The 20,413-nt window shown below is 44.4% G+C and overlaps 1 protein-coding gene across 1 annotated transcript in view; it reads left to right on the top strand.

Annotated features, from left to right (window-relative positions):
* hltf (helicase-like transcription factor) overlaps positions 1-20,413 on the top strand; it is a 94,090-nt gene that overhangs the window by 35,954 nt on the left and 37,723 nt on the right. The window contains exons 16-21 of the mRNA XM_052018642.1: positions 3,355-3,510; positions 5,861-6,027; positions 8,944-9,077; positions 11,963-12,063; positions 14,201-14,275; positions 18,389-18,580. Coding sequence (XP_051874602.1) covers positions 3,355-3,510; positions 5,861-6,027; positions 8,944-9,077; positions 11,963-12,063; positions 14,201-14,275; positions 18,389-18,580 — 825 coding nt within the window. The remainder of the gene's footprint in view (positions 1-3,354; positions 3,511-5,860; positions 6,028-8,943; positions 9,078-11,962; positions 12,064-14,200; positions 14,276-18,388; positions 18,581-20,413) is intronic.

Below are 20,413 nucleotides of genomic sequence, written 5' to 3'. Positions count from 1 at the left end.
ATGGTTAGCCATTCTTTGGAATTCTCTACCTGGGGTGGAGGCTGCAGAGACTCAGTTGTTGAAGACAGTGATTGATAGACTTTTGGATGTTAAGGGAATCAAGGGATTGGTGTTTTGTGCAGTGGTAAAATTCAGCCATGAAATGCAGTACAGACATGAGGGCTGAACGGCAGCTCCTGGTGATTCTTAAACAGAGATTTGGAGTTTAGAAACCCTAACAATGGTAACTAATTTCTGGCTGGAACTACCTTTTGCTGCCATGAGGTTCAGGCCCATTGAAGACACTGTCTTAATGCATTTACAAACATGCTGACAAAAGCTCACAAGTTTTTGACAACCATTTCCATGGACGCAGTGATTTTACATGCAACATCAAAGGTAAGATCCGGTGTTGAAGAGTTTTACCATAATATCCACCTCTGGATCCCTACATTCTAAACGATCCTTAACATCTAGCTTAGGAACATCCCCACCGTTAGGACTGAACCACATTGTTCAACCACATAGTTCAACCACAGAGTTGCCGATCATTCAGGCCTTTGGCGCCAAATTCTCAGACTTCTGCAGGATCTCGACCCGAAACGTCGACTGTCGCTCTGCCTGACCTGCTGCGTTCCTCCAGACTCCAGCATCTGCAGCCTCCTGTGTCTCAGACTTCTTATGCCACTGGGTTAAATGACAACTGCCTCAACATTTCCCTGCGAGGTGCTCGTGACTTAGCAGGTAACCAACCCCATCTCCTTCAGCAGAATAGCCGCCTTTCATTTCTAAATATCCTCATTTGTGTAGTATCGCTTTCACATGCTACTTCCGTATTGTTAGTGCGAAATGAACATTCGATCCACGTAATGGTGAACGCCTTCTGCATTTAATCAGTTACGTACTTTGTCGAATATACCCAACCTGTTAATTTCTTTGCACTACCTTCTGATTCTGACTTCGATCCAATCCTCTAAACTACTATGGTTTCCGATGACCCAACTGATGCTTTCCACTAGATCATTTTCCACCATTCATTCTGCAACCTCGTTACCAATGTTAACTCATGTTCCTGGTGAAATCGTAGCGAGATGTGCTCTAGATTCGAGATCTCAGGAACTCGAACGAGATGCTGCAGTTTATTTATGCCTCCTTCCACCTGGTAGTGATGTCAGTGCATGATATCAACATACACTAACTACAGCTGGTTCTGAGGGGCTCCCAGTAACCGGTGCATTGACCTTAATTAGTGCTCCAGTGTTAAAAACTAAGGCCATTTTCCGATGGCATTTCTTTATACATTCCAAATAATGGTAAAGGAAAAGGTCTAGACATTGTCCTCCCTTTCCCCTGCAGTTGTGGATCAGCACGCAGGAAAACAACCTGTCAAGTCAGGCAAAATGAACAGGTTAGAAAATGCTCATCGTATTTCACAATATTTGCAATGTCAACATCCCACCTGTAAGAGTTGCAACGGCGGGGAATGGTAACTAGTTCCCGATTGGGCTGCCACAATGTCTCTATTGCCCAGCGTTGCTCGGCGCCGCCTCCTGCACGCTCCTATAGGTTGGGCAGTGGAGAAGAAGCAGCGTTGTATGGCTGAAACTCCTGTCAATCAGCACCCAGCCTGCCAGCGAATATGAAAGTAAAAGGAAGCATTGAGCGCCGGTGGTGGTTTATTTAAGGCCTTTTTGTTTTTGGCAGTCATTGTACCGGGGGGAACGCTTTGATTTTGTGCTGAAGATTTATTATTTGCAGAGGTAGTGAAAAAGCTTTCATGTGCGAGTTGCGCTTTAAGAGCTGCGTTCTTTAAAATGTTTGCATAAGGACTGGGCTGCAGACCTCTATCTGCAGGAGTCCTGTATAAACATAGAGCTCTGGCTAAATACTGTGTCATCAGCGCCTTCTCATCATGTCATTTCTTACCAGGTTGTAATCCTGAGCCAGTGTCGAATATTGTGGGAGATAGACCAGGGCAGGCGGGAACGCCTGTCCAGTCATTGCCTTGTTTTGGGGCCTGGTTTGTCAATGAGAAAACAGCAAATGAAAGGTTTTGTTTTTGATAGGAGGGAAGTGGAAATGGCAGCATTTCCTGTTAGCATCACTTCACTTCAAATTAATGTTAGAAAGCACAGCGATCTTTCATCATTCCTTCCAGCTGTGTAGTTTAAATTGCCTTTTAATCACGACTGGAGAAACGGGTTGGTGCTGCGCCAGAGCCTGAACCATCCATCAGATCCAGAGTTAAGTTATGTGAGTCAGAGATACAAACCTTAAAATCCATTATCCAGAGCATCATTGCATCTCTCTTTCCTGATTAAACTGAAAGTAGGCTATCCAACACCTTTTCATCTAATTGCGCAGTTTTGAGTAGGTTTTGAAATGTTAATAAGCACTTTGGTTGGAGTGTTGTGTGTGTTTTTAACAGTGACACCAGCCCCTAAGAAAGTGCAAAGCTGGTACCCATACAGAGAAGGAAATCTCGATTACATTTGTTTACAAAAATGAACAATGCATTCCTTGTGTTTGAATAGTTGGTACCTTTGAGACCTCATACTTCGTGATGTTTAAAGAACTAACTTGCAGGTGCATTTCTATACGGGTGTTGATCTGTAGCACCATTCAGCATAATTTGTTTAAAAAGTTGTGGAAGAGGTTTGATGCCAGCGCACTGCTGGTAGAACATCCACCTATAGTTAGAACTCAAACTCTATCTGTTTGACTCACATTTACGCTCATATTGAAGGAGAACTTTTAAAGTGATAACAAAAACTCTGTAAGCCAAGTTGAGGCATTTGAATGAGAGATTGCAATGCATGTTGTAAGGTTGAAAAATCGCTTCTATGTAAAACAGTTTGTGTAACAATGTGTATTTACATAGTAATTGTGTTTTAATCCTTGTGCAGAATTTATTAGGAAATATTTCATTTCAGAAGGTGGCAATCTTTACAGCAATCTCAGCTATTCAGCGATGCAGTGAAGCTATTTTTCTCTTTTTGAAACCTTTTATTTTTTGAAGAGCCAAAATGTGTTGAGTGACAGATGAAGTGATAAGGGAGTGGATGGAAACGTCTCCCATTGTGGACCCCATGTCCTGTTTGTCAATTTGTGGGATATCACTGCCTAAACACGGAGCAGATTACAGGTCATGTATTGGAACAGATTTATGAAATGCTGTAGGATTTATGAGGCATGCAGTCAAAGAATTGCTGCTGCTGCTTCATGGTGCCTCTGGTGAAAGGGTTCATTTCACATGTGAATTTAAATGATTCCTATGGTTGGTTTGCTTTGTTTCTGTAGCATGTTATCGTGGCGGAATTGGTATGGTTCCCAGTACCTGGGGGGACGATCTGCTTCCCAGTTCTCTGATGGCAGTTATCTCTTTGCTCTGGATCCGGAGGAGTCACTGTCCCAAATGATAAACCGCACGCTGCAGACGACACGGCAGCAGCAGACGAGGACCTGGATTCTGCTGTCCTATTTGGAAACCTCCGAGGAAATATAGTTGGATTACGTTATTATACCGGTGTGGTAAGATCTCTTTCTCCCACTCTATTACAATAGTACAGAGCTATATTTAAGTTATACCTTCAGTTATGAAGATTGATAACTTGTTGAAGAATTGATTTAAGTGTGGAGATTAAATTACTAAAAATAATAAATAGAGCTACTGCCTCATAGTTCCAGCAACCCAGGTTTAATCCTGTTCCTTATAGGGAGTTAATTCCTTATTGGGAGACCATTGTCAGTGTGGATTGGCAATAACATCTCCTCCTCACTGCCTATCAACATAGGCACACCTCAAGGGACCATGCTTAGCCCACTGCTCTACTCTCTCTACACTCATGACTGTGTGGCTAAGCACAGCTCAAACACCATCTATAAATTCACCGATGACACCACTGTTGTTGGTAGAATCTCAGATGGCGACGAGGAGGCGTACAGGAGTGAGACAGTTCAGCTGGTCGAGTGGTATCGCAACAACAACCTCCCACTCAACGTCAGCAAGACAAGGAAACTGATTGTAAACTTCAGGAAGGGGAAGTTGGGAGGATACGCACCAGTCCTCATTGAGGGGTCAGCGGTGGAAAGGGTGAGCAGCTTCAAGTTCCTGGGCGTCAGCATCTTAGAGGATCTACCTGGCCCAACACATTGATGCGATCATGAAGGACAGCACGCCAGTGGCTCTACTTCGTTAGGAGTTTGAGGAGATTTGGTATGTCATCAAAGACGCTTACAGATTTCTACAGGTGTACGGTGGAGAGCATTCTGACTGGTTGTATCACCGCCTGGTATGGAGGCTCCAATGCACAGGATTGCAAGAGGCTGCAGAGGGTTATAGACGCAACCAGGTTCATCACGGACACAACCCTCCCCACCATCCAGGATATCTTCCAAGAGGTGGTATCTATCATTAAGGACCCTTGCCATCCGGGACATGCCCTCTTCTCGTTACTACTATCAGGGAGGAGGTACAGGAGCCTGAAGACCCACATTCATTGATTCAGGAACAGCTTCTTCCCCTCTGCCATCAGATTTCCTAAACGGTCCATGAACACTACCTCGTTATTCCTTTGTTTTGCACTATTTATTTACTTTTGTAATTTATAGATTTTATGTATGTGTAGCGGCTAGCTACACACTATGAAATGAAGACACAGAGTCGCTGGTTTCAAAATCAGAGGTTGAATGCCGACCCGGGGCGCAGTGCGCCTTTAATAGCTGAAAACGTCCCGCGCTACAGTTTCCCGTGCTGACGTCACGCGCGGGTCACCTGACCTTCCTGCGCGCGGGCTTTCCCAGCCCAACACTGGGGAAGAAGGAGGGCCTCGCGCCATCTTGGATCGGGGCCTCCGATGACGTCACGATGTCGGGAGCCGGTTCGAATGCCGGTGCGGTGAGTCGCTACATCTGCACTTGCTGCAAAACAAGAAATTTCATGTCATATGTCAGTGACGATAAATCTGATTCCGATTGTTTTCTTGGGTTTCCTGAAGGTGCTCTGGTCTCCTCCCACATTCCAAGGGCATGCAAGTTATAGGTTACTGGCCATTTTAAATCATCCCCTAGTGTCGGTGGGTAGTAGAACCAATGGAAATGTGGGGAGAATCAGTAACAGGGAAAATTTGATAGGGGAAAATGGGATTGCTCTGTGAGTTGGTATAGAAGTGATGGGCCAAGATGCTCTCCTTTAGTGTTGTAAGGAATATGAAAAATAGTGATAAGAATATTTTAATAATTTCCAAGAGCATTTGAGTAAAATGGAAAATAGAATGTGAAAGTCAAACTAATTGATATTTTGGTAACACAAAGTCTGTGGGGAAGAAATATGGCAGATCACCTGATAATCAGTCACTAGATTAACTGATAAATAGTCGCCAATTACCTACCTTGGGCAACTTGTTCCCACAGTATAGTCCCAGGCTCAAACTTCCAAAAGGAGGCAGGTGTGCAGGACCTCGCCCATTGCTGCTGTACCTCTGATCAGCTTTGTAGTTGCTGTGCCCTCTGGTTATTCTCAGTTTGCAGAATTAACATGGTAACCCCTAGACGAGTGCTCAATTTCTAGAAAATTTGCAATGATATCTGACAAGATAAAATAACTGAGTCTGTAGATAGTTTATTTCAGTGTTGTGAACATATTGAAAAGTGTTAGTTTTAGATAATCTGAAAACCAACATGTCAATTTGCAAATACTTATCCAGTGTCTAGCAAGAGCTGCTCTTGTGTAGCTTGTTGCTTGCCAGTGGAAATTCTTATTGACGGTGTTGATGCATGTGTGTGACTGTGAATTGTGTTACTGTGCTTGAGTTATTAGTGTACAATGCCTCAGGACTGTGAAACTGCTACGCTGAAAACTTTCTTTTAATATTGTTGCCAGGTGAGCAATAATGAAATGGTTGCTCTTCAGCGAGATCCGAACAATCCTTATGACAGTAATGCAGTCCAAGTGAATAATGTGAATGGTATTCAAGTGGGACATATCAAACGGGAGCTGGCGGGCACCCTGGCCTTCATCCTAGATAATAAACTGGCCAGGATTGAAGGGTGAGTAAGCATGTTGATTACTGAGCTACATGCATCGTTCAGGATGGACTTGTGAATTTTAGTAGCACTTTTTTTAAACATGGGCTGTGTTGAACTTAGCATTAAGATTTGGAATTTTGACATAGCTCATATTGGCAGGTAACTTGCCCCGAGTGTGTAGATGAATGGCAAGATCTGGGGTATATGGCATCAATAGGTTACAGGGAAAATTAGTCAGGAGTGGGATTTCTTTGCAAGCCGAGCAGACTTGAACGTTTGTAATGGCCACCTTTGGGGTAAGGAATGTATTGAGAACATTCCCTCAAGTTTTCTGATTTGTGATTCGGATTATGTGAAGAAAATGGTGTGTAAGGAATCTTGTCTGCCTGTTGGATTGACATAGAACATAGAACAGTGCAGCACAGGAACAGGCCCTTCGGCCCACAATGTTTGTGCTGAACTAATTACATTAGTAATAAAATGCCAACTAAAACTAATCCCTTCTGCCTGCACAAGGTCCATATCCTACATTTCCCTCACATTCATGGGCCTATCTAAGAGCTTTCTTGAATGCTCCTATCGTATTTGCCTCCACCACCACCCAAGGCAGTGCAGTCCAGGCAACCAGCCCTCTCTGTGTAAAAAAAAACACGAACTTGCCCTACGTATCTCCTTTGGACTTGCCCCCTATTACCTTAAGTGCATGCCCTCTGGTATTAGATATTTCAACCCTGGGGAAAAGATACTGGCTGTCTACTCTATCTATGCCTCTCATAATCTTATAAACCTCTATCAGATCTCCCCTCAGCCTCCGCCGCTCCAGAGGAAACAACCCAAGTTTTTTCCAACTTATCCTAATAGCACATGCCATCTAATCCAGGCAGCATCTTGGTAAACCTCTTCTGCACCCTCTCCAAAGCCTCGACATCCTTCCTATAATGAGGCAACCAGAACTGAATGCGGTACTCCAGATGTGGCTGAACTAAAGTTTTATAAAGCTGCAGCATAACTTTATGACTCTTGAACTCAGTGCTCGGACTAATGAAGACAAGCATGCCGTATGCCTTCTTACCACCCTATCAACCTGTGTGGCTACTTTCAGGGAGCTATGAACTTGGACCCCAAGATGCATTACAAATCCTTTCTTAGTAAGACCATTGCATTTCCCAAGAACCTAGCCTCTCTCTATCAACATTATCAAAAATAATTTAACTCATCACTAATCCCTTTATCCTTATGGAACCCTGCTGAACTGAAAGAGCCAGTGATAGCATTACAGAGACAAATCTTTTATGGGGAAGTGCTTTTGGAAGGCCTGAGATACTAGCGAAGTGGTTTGCAGACGTAACCACACCTTTATATTGCTCAACAGTTTGGCGAGAGTTTCCTGAAGTCTGCATAATGAAACGTAAAAGTGACAAAGTTTTCAAATTGTTCCATCCAGTGCACCAGAAAATACTTTCCACCAAAATGTCTTAATGCAGCTCTCAGAAGGCAAATCCATGTTTGGGTCATGTTGAACTCAGCAGGTCAGGTCACACCCTTGGAGGCAAAGAGATGGTGGCAGTCGGGTCAAGATCCAGCATCAGGACTTGAGTTCTTCCAGCAGTTAGTTTTTGCTCCACATTGCAGCATCTGCAGTCTCTTGTGTCTCCATTCCTCACCGGCCACCTCCCTGCAGCCTACTTGACTGAGGTGCCAATTCAGTGCTGAACTGTCAATGATGTCCAAGATGTGCAGATATTGGGATAAAAAGCTCCTGCAAAACTTGAGTTAAGAGGCAGGAAACCAATTGGCATGAAATTCTCAGTGGAAAAGAGATTGAATTACAGATCTAGAGGTGGGTGGCAATCTATGGTAACAAATTGGTCATCCATTTAACATCATCTGATTTTTCTTTTCTGTTGAAATGAATCGTGGGCAGTGTGGAAAGGATTCTTTATTAACTGTAAGTGCTTAGGGGGATCAAACTGAAATGCAGAATTTCTAAATTGGAGTAATCTAGAGTCTGGCAATAAATATAACAAGCTGCTCCTTTGGGAGTGCTTCACGTTTCCCTTCTCCACATCAGCAGTTGCTGAAGCTGCAGGGTAGCAGCTTGCCTCTTGATTTGTAGAATTAAGCGTTCAGTATTATTATTTGTTTTGCGGAACTCCTGTGGCACCGACGTTTTGAAAAATACGACTTGGGGCTTTCCCGCTATGTTACACAGTTGAGAGTCTTTCTCCACTATATCGACGACTGCATTGGTGCCGCCTCTTGTACCCGTGCGGAACTCGACAGTTCATAAATTCTCCAATCTTCACCATGGACGTCCAGTCCCTATATACCTCCATTCCCCATCACGACGGCCTCACCGCCCTCCGCTTCTTTCTTGACCAGAGATAGAAACCAGTCCCCTTCCACTAACACTCTCCTCCACCTGGCTGAACTTGTCCTCACTCTAAACAACTTCACTTTTGACTCCTCTCACTTTCTACAGGACCAAGGGCGTAGCCATGGACACTCGCATGGGCCCCAGCTATGCTACGTTGGCTACGTTGAACAGTCTCTGCTTCAAGCCTACTCCGGCCCGATTCCTCAACTCCTTTCTCCGCTATATCGATGACTGCATTGGTGCACCTCTTGCCACCTATGCAGAACTCAAACAGTTTCATAAATTTCGCCTTCCACAGCCACTTTGTGAGAAGTTAACGTTGCAGTGGGGGGCTTTGGGGGGAGGGAATGCGACCGGTTCCATGAATATTGTTCCAGTGGTGCTGAACTCGCGTAGCCAGAAGTGGAACCGGCAGCATCGTACAGCCACAAGGTTGGATTCCTGCATAAGACCGGTGTAATTTCAGTCAATAACTAGTGACGGGGTTTGTGGAATGGGAAGTGGCTGTGAATCACTGCTTCTGTTGATGGGCTGACCGCCTGATTTTCCTTTCCCAACAGGGTTGTCCCCTATGGAGCTAACAACGTGTTCACCATGCCTGTGCAGCTTTCCTTCTGGGGCAAAGAGGAAAACCGCAGTGCTGTTCTGGAAAGACTGAAGATGCACAACTTCAAACTGGCACCGCCCAACAAAGGTAAAATTCCAGCAGCTTTGGGACTCTGCAGCTTGGGTCCTTGCCAGCCAAGACCTCAAACCTTAGTCGGGTGAGGAGTCTTTAAAATTGACAACAAGTGAGAAGAGCAAAACTGGAGATGCCTCAGCCTTCACTGACGCCTCTTTGTCTGGCTACATTTTCTATTACCGCTGTGGTGGGAAGGACCTTACCACCAATCATATTATGGTTTCTTTCCTCTGGTACCTTTTCCTCTGTGTGTTGTGTATCTTGTTCACTCTTGACCTATTATTGTCACTCTTGACAACAACAGTACCTGTTATTGTTTAAAGTTTCTGGGTGAGCATGTGGTTGAAGAGCAGGGCTCAGGAAGGCAGTTCGCCACCAGCTCCTCAAGGGCAACTACGGATCGGCAATTAAAGGAGCCACAAGAGACTGCACACACTAGAAGATGCTGGAGGAACACAGAGTCAGGCAACATATGTGGAGGGAAATGGACAGTCAGCGTTTTGGGTCTGGGTCTAGTTCAGTCCAGATGAAAGGTCTTGACCTGAAACGTTGACTGTCCATTTCCCTTCAGGGATGCTGCCTGACCCACTGAGTTCCTCCACTACTTTGTGTGTTGCTGTTATTGTTTAATTTGCACTTAAACAGAAATTCCAAGTGATTAACAGTTAACAATATGACCACACCCACGGAGACACGCCCATGCATACCTACACACACACACTCCCTGTAACATGTGGGATGCAATTGTCTGACGTTTTTTGACAAGCTGTGAGGTGGTCCCTTGCAGCGATGTGGAATGCCTGGAATGCTTCTGGAGTCTCAACTGACCCAACTCCAGAGGGGTCTTCAGGAGAAGTGGCCCTGACAGGCGGGAGTCTCAAGTCATTCACGATTGACACATCGTACTGTCACACCTTAGCATAATACCAAGTTAGTTTAGAGGTGAGGATGGGGAAAAGGTGCTCTTTGATCCTGAGGGCAGTGGGGTGGGGGAGGACTGTCTACTCTATAGCTGCTGAAGGGTTTGCAAGGAGGCCTTTCTTTACACCTGACTGTGTGTGGGTGATGGTATGCAGTTAAGACCTGATAGAAGTGGTAGACAGTCAGAATCTTTTTCCCAGGGTAGAAATATCAAGTACTAGAGGACGTGCATTTAAGGTGAGAAGGGGAAAGTTTAAAGGAGATGTGTGGGGCAAGTTTTTTTCACACACAGTAGTAGGTGCCTGGAATGGGCTGCCAGGGGAGTAATGGAAGCAGGAACGATAGTTGCATTTTAAGAGGCTGTTAGATAGACACATGAATATGCAGGGAATGGACGGATGTGGATCATGTACAGGCAGAAGGGATTTAGTTTAATTTAGCACAGACAGCGAGGGCCAAAGGGCCTGTTCCTGTGCTTTGTTCTTAAAGGTGTTCCCAACCCATCAACACATTCTTACAGTTCTGCTCCAGCAAGGAAGACAAACCTGTAATTTCACAATTTCTTTTCGGATATCATAAGCACTTTATAGTAGCGAAGAATTTTTGAAGTGGAGGCACTGTTGCAATCATGGCAGCCAGTTTGCACAAAGCAGACACCTTAAAATAATCTGTTTTTGTTGGTTGTGTGATTAAGTATTGCCCAAGTCAATAGGCTTGTTCTGGAAAAGTTCTGGGATCTTTTGCTCTGAGATGAGGATAAGTCCAGGATTTATTGAGAAGTGGCCACCCCAGGCAGTGCAGCACTCCTTCATGAATGCACTGATGTGCCAGCTTAGGTTTTCAGCATCATGGCGATACCGTGGCCTCAAGGACAGCAGTGGCTCAGGAAGGCAGCTCACCACCACCTTCTCAAGGGCAACTAGGGATCGGTAATTAAAAGAGAGACAAGAGACTGCAGATGCTGGAAATATGGAGCAACATACACAATGCTGAAGGAGCTGAGTGGGTCAGGCAGGATCTGTGGAGGGAAATGGACACTGGACGTTTCGGGTGAAGACCCTTCATCTGGACTGGACTATACTTGAAACGTCAACTGTCTATTTCCCTCCACAGATGCTGCCTGACCTGCTGAGTTCCTCCAGCATTTTGTTGATCAGCAATTAAACGCTGTCTCACCCTGTGAGCCCACATCTCTTGAATGAACATTTTATATAAAAAAGGTTTAGCTTTACTGGGTTCAAGTTCCTAGAGTTGCTTGAATTCAACAATTTTCAAAGCCTGGAGTGGTTCCACTAATGCTATGGCACAGCCTCCTGTACTTTGACAATCTGCCCCAGACACTCTGCTCACTTGGTATTGGTTTATTATTGTCACTTGTACCGAGGTACAGTGAAAAACTTGTCTTGGGTACAGATCAATTCATTACACAGTGCATTTACATTGAGTTAGTACAGAGTGCATTTAGGTAGTACAGGTAAAAACAATAACAGAATACAGAGTAAAGTGCCACAGCTACAGGGAAGTGCATTGCAGGTAGACGATAAGGTGCAGGGTCAAACAAGGTAGACTGTGAGGTCAAGAGTCCATCTCATCGTATAAAGGAACCATTCAATAGTCTTATCACAGTGGGATAGAAGCTGTCCTTTAGCCTGGTGGTATGTGCCCTCAGGCTCTTGTATCTTCTGCCTCATGGGAGAGGAAAGATGAGAGAATGACCCGGGTGGGTGGGGTCTTTGATTATCCTGGCTGCTTCACCAAGGCAGCGAGAGCTATAGACAGAGTCCATGGAGGGGAGGCTGGTTTCCATGACTTCACTTAATCTCTTCTTCACCAGAAAGCTTTCTGTGCTTGTGTGACCAAACTTTGGAAAGATAACAACTTCTATTTTTATAACAATTGATATAGTGCAGTATTGTATTTGGTTAATGCAGATGAATGCCAAGCAGTATAGCAGTGTGACCTGATATTCTTTTCAGGCAGTGGGATTGCTGAAGCCTGGTCTGGAATGGGAACTGCAAGAGCTGGTCCAAGCTACAAAGCTCCTGTGCACACTGCTGTACAGATGACAGCAGAACAGGTAAGGGTTTATTTTTAACTGCAGTTCCTCAGTTACGAATGTGGAATTTGCTGCACCACTTTCAGGGAAACCTCCACATATATTTTGCAACCGTTGATATGTAAATGGACCACTGTTCTAAGCTACAATCTAGTATGGAATTAAAGTATCTGATATTTCCCCAGGTACTGGGGAGCTTAAGTGTATGATTGTTAATGTCAGAAACAGCGTGCCTTTGTGCCACTGCTAGTAGAGCTGCTGCCTCATCGCTTCAGGAATCCGGAATTGATCCTGACCAGGGTGCTGTCTGTGTGGAACATAGAACAGTACAGGCCCTTTGGCTCACAATGTTGTGCCAACATTTTATCCTGCTCTAAGATCGACCTAACCCTTCCCTCCCACATAGCCCCCTATTTTTCTATCATTCATGTGTCTATCTGACATTCATGTCCCTAATGTATCTGCTCCCACAACCTCTGCAGGCGGTGCGTTCCACACACCCACCACTCTCTGTGTAAACAAAAAACTTACCTCTGACATCCCCTTTATACCTTCCTCCAATCACCTTAAAATTATGTCCCCTTGTGTAGCCATTGTTGCACTGGGAAAAAGTCTCTGACTGTCCACTGATGTATGCCCCTTATCATCTTGTACACATCTATCAAGTCCCATCTCATCCTCCTCCTCTCCAAAGGGAAAAGCCCTAGCTCACTCAACCTATCCTCATAAGACATGCTCTCCAATCTAGGCAGCATCCTGTTAAATCTCCTCTACACCCTCTCTAAAGCTTCCACATCCTTCCTATAATGAGGCGACCAGAACTGAACACAATACTCCAAGTGTGGTCTGACCAGAGTTGTATAGAGCTGCAACATCACCTCACGGCTCTTGAACTCAATACCCCGACTAATGAAGGCCAACACTCTATACGCCTTCTTAACCCCATCGACTTGCGTGGCAACCTTGAGGGATCAATGGATGTGGACCCCAAGATCCCTGTTCCTCCACACTGCTAAGAGTCCTGCCATTAACCTTGTATTCTGCCTTCGAATTCGATCTCCCGAAGTGTATCACTTCACACTTATCTGGGTTGAACTCCATCTGCCACTTCTCAGCCCAGCTCTATATTCTGTCAATATCCTGTTGCACATTCTCTCTATCCCTGTGTGGGTTTCCCTCCTGGTGCTCTGGTTTCCTCCCACATTCTAAAGATGTGCTCGTTGGTTAATTAGCTACTCTAAATTACCCTTTAGAAGGCAAAAGGGAAAGAACGAAAGGGGAGCTGATGGGCATGTGTGGGTAAGAATAACTTTCAGGGCATCAGTGAAATAGAGAGGGAATAGGACTAGTGGGTTTGCTCCCATGGGAACTGACATGGGTCTGGAGAGTTGTGGAGAAACTGGATAGGCTGGGACTGCATAGGAGGCTGAGGGGTGACTTTATAGAGGTTTATAGAAAGATGTGGTGAATTAATAAGGTGGATGGTCACAGTCTTTTTCCCAGGATAGGGGACTCTAAAACTAGAGGGCGTAAGTTTAAAGTGAGAGGGGAAACATTTAAAAGGGACCAGAGGGTGGTCAGTATATGGAATGAGCTGCCAGAGGAAGTGGGAGAGGCAGGTACATTAACAACATTTAAAAGACACTTGGACAGGTATGTGGATAGGAAAGGTTTAGAGGGATATGGGTGAAGGACAGACAAGACCAGCCAAGGTATGCAACTCTTAGATAGCCACATGATTGATAGAGAAATGGAGGGCTATGTGGGAGGGAAGGGTTAGATAGATGTTAGAGCAGGATAAAATGTCAGCACAACATCGTGGGCCGAAGGGCTTGTACTGTGCTGTAATGTTCTACGTTTAAACTGTCTTAAATATATTTAACGAGGGTAGTCTCTACTGCTTCCCTGGGCGGGAAAATTCCATAGATTCCTCAAAGCAGTTCCTCCTCATAGAGTCATAGAGCACTACAGCACAGAAACAGAAAATGTTCTTTTTGGCACACCTACCATGGGGAAAAAGATTCTATCTATCTACCCTATTTATGTCCATCATAATTTTATCTACTTCTATCAGGTCACCACTCAGCCTCCTTCATTCCAGGGATCTGCCTTAATTGATGCTTTATTTGCTGCTCAATATTAGAATTTTGTTTTACAGCTAAAGAATGAATTTGACAAGATTTTTGAAGATCTGAAAGAGCATGATAAGACTCGGGAAATGGAACCAGCTAAGGTGAAGTGAACTGCAATTAATGTAATTGGGTGAAAATGTAAAAGTCTTCTGAGCTCCCCTGAATCATCTTGGAATGTCTCACTACACCAAAAGCTATATAAATGCTGATTGTTAATTTTTATACTCTGGTCTTAAGTAATTGCTCTAATGGAATTTGGTCCCAGATTTTGACTCGTGGCCTGGAACAGTGACTATGTTTGTTTTGGGCAGGGCCACAATGGGGCAAGCACTAGGTGTGGTTATTCAGTATGGGTCCAACAAGAGATAACAGAAGACTGTGTGGGGAAGCATTGTTTTCCTCTCCAAAGATTTATCAATGTACTTACTTGGCTGGGAAGTCCTCTATCATCAGAATAACAATCTACAAGTCCAGCAGAATCTGGAACTAAAATTGGTAAATTGGTTTATTATTGCCATATGTACTGAGGTACAGTGAAAAACTTTGTTTTGCATGCCATCCATACAAATCAATTCATCACATCAGTACATCGAGGTAGTACAAGGGAAAAGCAATAACAGAATGCCGAATTTAGTGTTACAGTTACAGAGAAAATGCAGTGTAAGCAGACAATAAGGTGCAAGGCCATGATGAGGTAGCTTGTGAGGTCAGGAGTCCATCTTATCGTAGAAGAGGTCCATTCAATAGTCTTATAGTGGGATAGAAGCTGTCCTTGAGCCCGGTGGTACATGCTTTCAGGCTTTTGTACCTTCTGCCTGATAGGAGGAGGGAGAAGAGAGAATGTTCAGGGCAGGTGGGGTCTCTGATTATGTTGGCTGCTTTACCGAGGCTGCAACAAGTGTAGTAGGCACATAAACAAAACTGTAATCAAACTTTATGGTGCTCTGTTTGCATTACATCTGAAGTGAGGTGGAACTGGTTGGTATACTTAGATTTTTTGAAGGCATTGTGATGTAGTGCCACATCGAAGGAAATCACAGAAGATAAAGGCTCTTGGTGCAAGAGGTAAAGCTTTTGTGTTGGCTGGCTAACAGGAAACAGAGTGGTCATAAATGTGTCCTCTGCTTGGCGAGATGTAATGGGTGGTGTGCCACACATTTGGTGGTCGGACCTCAACTACTATTTATGTCAATGACTTGGATGAAGATAATGGTTGTTAAGTTTGCTGTTGGTACCAAGATAGGGAGGAAAGTAGGTTGTGAAGAGGACATTAGGGGGCGACAGAGAGATACAAATGTGGACAAAGATCTGGCAAATGGCAGCTAATGTGTGAAAATGTCTATTTTGGCAGGAATTTTTTTTAAAACAGTAAATTATAAGGTGAGAGGTTGCAGAGGCTCAGAGATGCAGAGGGATCTGATTGTCTTTGCATGATTCACAAAGGCAAGTATGCAGGTACAGCATTCTGACTGGTTGCATCACAGCCTGGGATGGAGGCTTCAATATGTAGGATCACAAGAGGCTGCAGAGGGTTGTAGACTCGGCCAGCTTCCACCAGCACAACCCTCCCCACCTTCGAGGACATCTTCAAGAGGCAGTGCCTCAAGAAGGCTGCATCCATCATTAAGGACCCTCACCATCGGGACATGCCCTCTTCACGTTTACTACCATTGGGGAGGAGGTACAGGAACCTGAAGACACCACACTCAATGATTTAGGAACAGCTTATTCCCTTCTGCCATCGGATTTCTGAACGGTCCATGAACACAACCTCGTTATTCCTCTTTTTGCACTAATTTTTTTTTTGTGACTTAGAGTAATTTTTATGTCTTGCACTGTATTTGTTGCTGCAAAACAACAAATTTCACGACATACGTTGGTGATAATAGACCTGATTCTGATTCTGACAGCAAGTAATTGGGAAAACTCGCAGAATGCCATTGTTTATTGTAAGGGGAATTGAACACAGGAGAAAGGTGCGATTCTACTTAGTTATATAAGACGTTGGTGACAGGATACCTGGAGTGCTGTGAAGGATGCAAATGCTCAGAAAAACAGTACTAGATAATACCTGGATGTGAGCGAGTTTGGTTATGAGGAAGTGTTGCTTGTATGCAAGAGAAACAAAGGACTGCAGATGTGAAATCTAGATGAAAAACACGATGATGCTGGAGGAACTCAGCAGGCCAGGCAGCATCGGTGGAGAAAAGCAGGTGGTCAATGTTTCAGGTCAGGACGCTTCTTCAGCACTGAAGATAGGTAAAAGGGGAAGCCCAGTATACAGGAGGGAAAAGCAGAGCAGTGATAGGTGGACAAAAGAGGGGAGGTGGGGTGGGCACAAGGTGGTGATAGGTAGATACAGGTAAGAGATGGTGATCGGCAGGTGTGGAGGAGGAGGGGAGAGCAGATCCACCAGGAGATGGTCAAAGGTGACGAGAGACAAAAAAAGGTAGAAAAAAGAGAAAGAGGCCAGGAAAGGGAAGAAGAGAAGAAGCATGGTGATGGGGGGGGGGGGGGGGGGGGGTTACTTAAAGTGGGAGAATTCAATATTCATGCCGTTAGGCTGCAAGGTTCCTATTTAGGCTTGTATGCACTGGACTTCAGACGAGTGGAAGGAGACTTGATTAAAACGTATAAGTTGCTAAGGGTTCTTGACAGAATGGGTATGAAGAAGATGTTTCCTTGAGGGAGAATCTGGAAATATGTGTGCTGTTTAAAAAATGTTGATCAGAGCACAGGACAAATTCTCCTGGTTTTTAAATGGTGATATGGGATGTTTTTGATCTTCGGTAAGAGGATGAGTGTGCTTCCACTTAAACCCTTTGTATAATATACAGTACCATTGACAAGTGTGCCTGATGACTGTGTGCCAAAATCTCTGCAAAGCCATAGCCCTTCCATTCAGTGGCAAGAGCATCTGACTGGCTGCTTCAGTTGCGTATAGGTGTTCTCTGTGGAAATTGCACGGTAATGTAGTGGTTAGCGTAACGCTATTACAGTGCCAGCGACCTGGGTCCAATTTCCACTGCTGTCTGTAAGGAGTTGTATGTTCTCCCCCGTGTCTGCATGGGTTTCCTCTGGTGCTCCGGTTTCTTCCCACATTCCAAAAGACCGTACGGGTTAGGAGCTGTGGGCATGCTATGTTGGCACCAGAAGCATGGTGACACTTGCGGGCTGCCCCAGCACATTCTCATTAACACAAAAAGGATGCAGTTCACTGTGTGTTTCGATGTACATGCGACTAATAAATAATCTTACATTAAAAAAAAACTGGAAATCTTGGGTTTTAGATAGTTATTTGTAGTGATGTAATTGCAGAGTGTGACTAGTAGATGGTGCTGTTCACAAACTCACTGACAGCCTTGACCAAAAAGTATACAGGATGATAATACTGACTCTACCAGTGCAGCTGGCAATTTGCTGCTCTTCTAACTGAAGCAAAATACTTAGATTGCTTTTTAAACAGTGCACCAACTGTTGCATTACATGTACATTTGCTATTATTACTGTTTCATTATCATTTGCTGTTACTTTTCAATGCAGACACATTGGGGCTCATTTTGCAGACAGTACAGGGTGTTTTTTTTTAATGTTTCCATCTGTGCATTTAGTTAGCTGGATGTTGGAGAATCTAGAGCAAAAGACTTTCCACCCAGGTCCTAGACAGACTGAGCTTCCATTTACACCTCCATAGCAGGCACAGTAGTGTAGCAGTTAGCGTAACGCTATGACAGCGCCAGCGACCCGGGTCCAGTTCCGGCCGCTGTCTGTGTAAGGGGTTTGTACGTTCTCCCCGTGTCTCCGGGTGCTCCGGTTTCCTCCCACATTCCAAAGACGTACGGGTTAGGAAGTTGTGGGCACGCTATGTTGGCGCCAGAAGCGTGGCGACACTTGCGGGCTGCCCCCAGAACACTCTGCGCAAAAGATGCATTTCACTGTGTGTTTCGATGTAAGTGACTAATAAAGATTGTGGGCCGAAGTGCCTTTATTGTGCTGTACTGTTCTTTGTTCTATCTTATTTTATCATGTAACATACAGCATCAATGATGTGTGGTCATTGACTGTGTGCTAAAGTCTTCTGGACAGAACTGCAAGCTCTCTAATTTGGAGACAAGAGCCAACTCTGACTGGCTGTTTGAGTTGCATGTGGATGCTCGTCGTGGAAACCATCCTTCTAACCATTAAGTAACAGCGGTTTGAATTTGCGTCAACAGGCTGTCCGCACCCCGTTGCTGCCTCATCAGAAGCAGGCTCTGGCCTGGATGATACTGAGGGAAAACAACACCGACCTTCCTCCATTCTGGGAGCAGAGAAACAACATGTACTACAACTTGCTGACAAACTTTGCAGAGAAGGAGAGGCCCGAAAACGTTCACGGAGGCATCCTCGCCGATGACATGGGTCTGGTAAGAGACAGTTCTTGTAACTAACATTGGTTGTTTCAGAACGCTCCTCCATCGAGATCTGGGCATCACTCCACTTTGTACTCCCGCAACAGAAGCCCGTGTAGTTGTTTCCCCAGCTAATAGGGAGGAGAGGGATCGAGGAAGAATGGAGGAGAAAAGTGTTGGAGGATGATGCACTCTTCCCACAGAAGGGAAAACATTTCCCTGAGAGGCTGAAGCATATTTGTTTCTCTGATTAAGTTATAAATCTGAAATAGTGAACACATTATCAAGGAATGTGTTCAGTTCTGGGTGCCTCATTATAGGAAGGATGTGGAAGCTTTAGAGAGGGTGCAGAGGAGATTTACCAGGATGTTGCCTGGATTGGAGAGCATGTCTTATGAGGATAGGTTGAGCAAGCTAGGGCTTTTCTGTTTGGAGAGTAGGAGGATGAGAGGTGACTTGATAGAGGTGTACAAGATGATAAGAGGCATAGATTGGTGGACAGTCAGAGACTTTTTCCCAGGGCTAACACGAGGGGACATAATTTTAAGGTGATTGGAGGAAGGTAGAAGGGGGATGTCAGGGGTAAGTTTTTTTTTACACAGAGAGTGGTGGGTGTGTGGAATGCACTGCCGGCAGAGGTTGTGGGGGCAGATACATTAGGGACATTTAAGAGACTCTTAGATAGACACATGAATGATAGAAAAATAAGGGGCTACGTGGGAGGGAAGGGTTAGATAGATCTTAGAGCAGGGTAAAATGTCGGCACAACATTGTGGGCTGAAGGGCCTGTACTGTGTTGTAGTGTTCTATGAATAGACATCATTCATTTTGAGGAAGGAATGAAAACACCCGATATAACATGAATTCCCCATTGTTAAGGAACCGAGGAAGGACTCAGCCCCAAGCTTGCTTCTGCAGTTCTGTTTTCTCATGGCAAGCTGCACCTCTAATCCATTCTCTTGCTCTTGTTCCTTATTCCATAATACCTGGCTTAACAGTAACCCACCTGTCCTGGTTTTTTTGATCCAGGCTGAACAGTTCCCTGCAGGAAAGTCTAGCAGATTTCCACCACCTTTAGCATCTTAATATTGCCCCTGAAAGTTGTAGCTTTTAGTTTTACAGGTTGTTCTGGCCTCTCCTACTAGAAGCAATGAAAGGTCTTCGACCAGAAAAGTAAACTTGGTTTCTCTCTACACAGATGCTGCCTTTTCTGCTGAGTGTTTCCAGCACTTCCTCCTTTTATTTCCCTATCTTTTAACTTGAATGTATACTTCCTGTAAGGTCTAGTTTTTGTAACAGAGCAAGGGAGGTAACCTTAAAAGTTAGTCTCACTCATCAGTGTCATAATGCCAAATGATTGATTTTCTGACTAAATTTGCAGAGGTTTTTCTTAATGATGGTAATCAACAACAATTCTCTTTCACCCAGAACTACATTGTGGTTTTCGGTCTGTTCTTGGTGAGAGTTAAATGACCCAGCTGGATGAATTTTCATTGCTTTCTTCGTGGCCTTGAAACCCACTGTGCAATGTCATTGGCTATAACAGTACAGGGAGTCCCTGGGTTTAGGTAGGGGTTCCATTCCTGAGAACTGTCCGTAAGCTGATTTCTCCAGAAGTGAGAAAGGTCTGCTTTTTATAGCTACCCATACATCATTCTACATACACTTGCATTTATTCATTTCATTGAATAATCACTCTTATGTTACCCACAATTAAGCTAATGGAAACTACTGTATTCAGTCATTGAATACCATGAAACGTGTTGTTGTTGTTGTTACCAACTTGAAAAATGCTTTAAAAATGTATGGGAGAATTTGCATCAAGTCAGATTTGCATGTTGGGTCACC

Source organism: Pristis pectinata, chromosome 6 (assembly GCF_009764475.1).
Source record: "Pristis pectinata isolate sPriPec2 chromosome 6, sPriPec2.1.pri, whole genome shotgun sequence".
Classification (NCBI taxonomy): domain Eukaryota; kingdom Metazoa; phylum Chordata; class Chondrichthyes; order Rhinopristiformes; family Pristidae; genus Pristis; species Pristis pectinata.
This window is presented reverse-complemented; position numbering and strand designations above follow the sequence as displayed.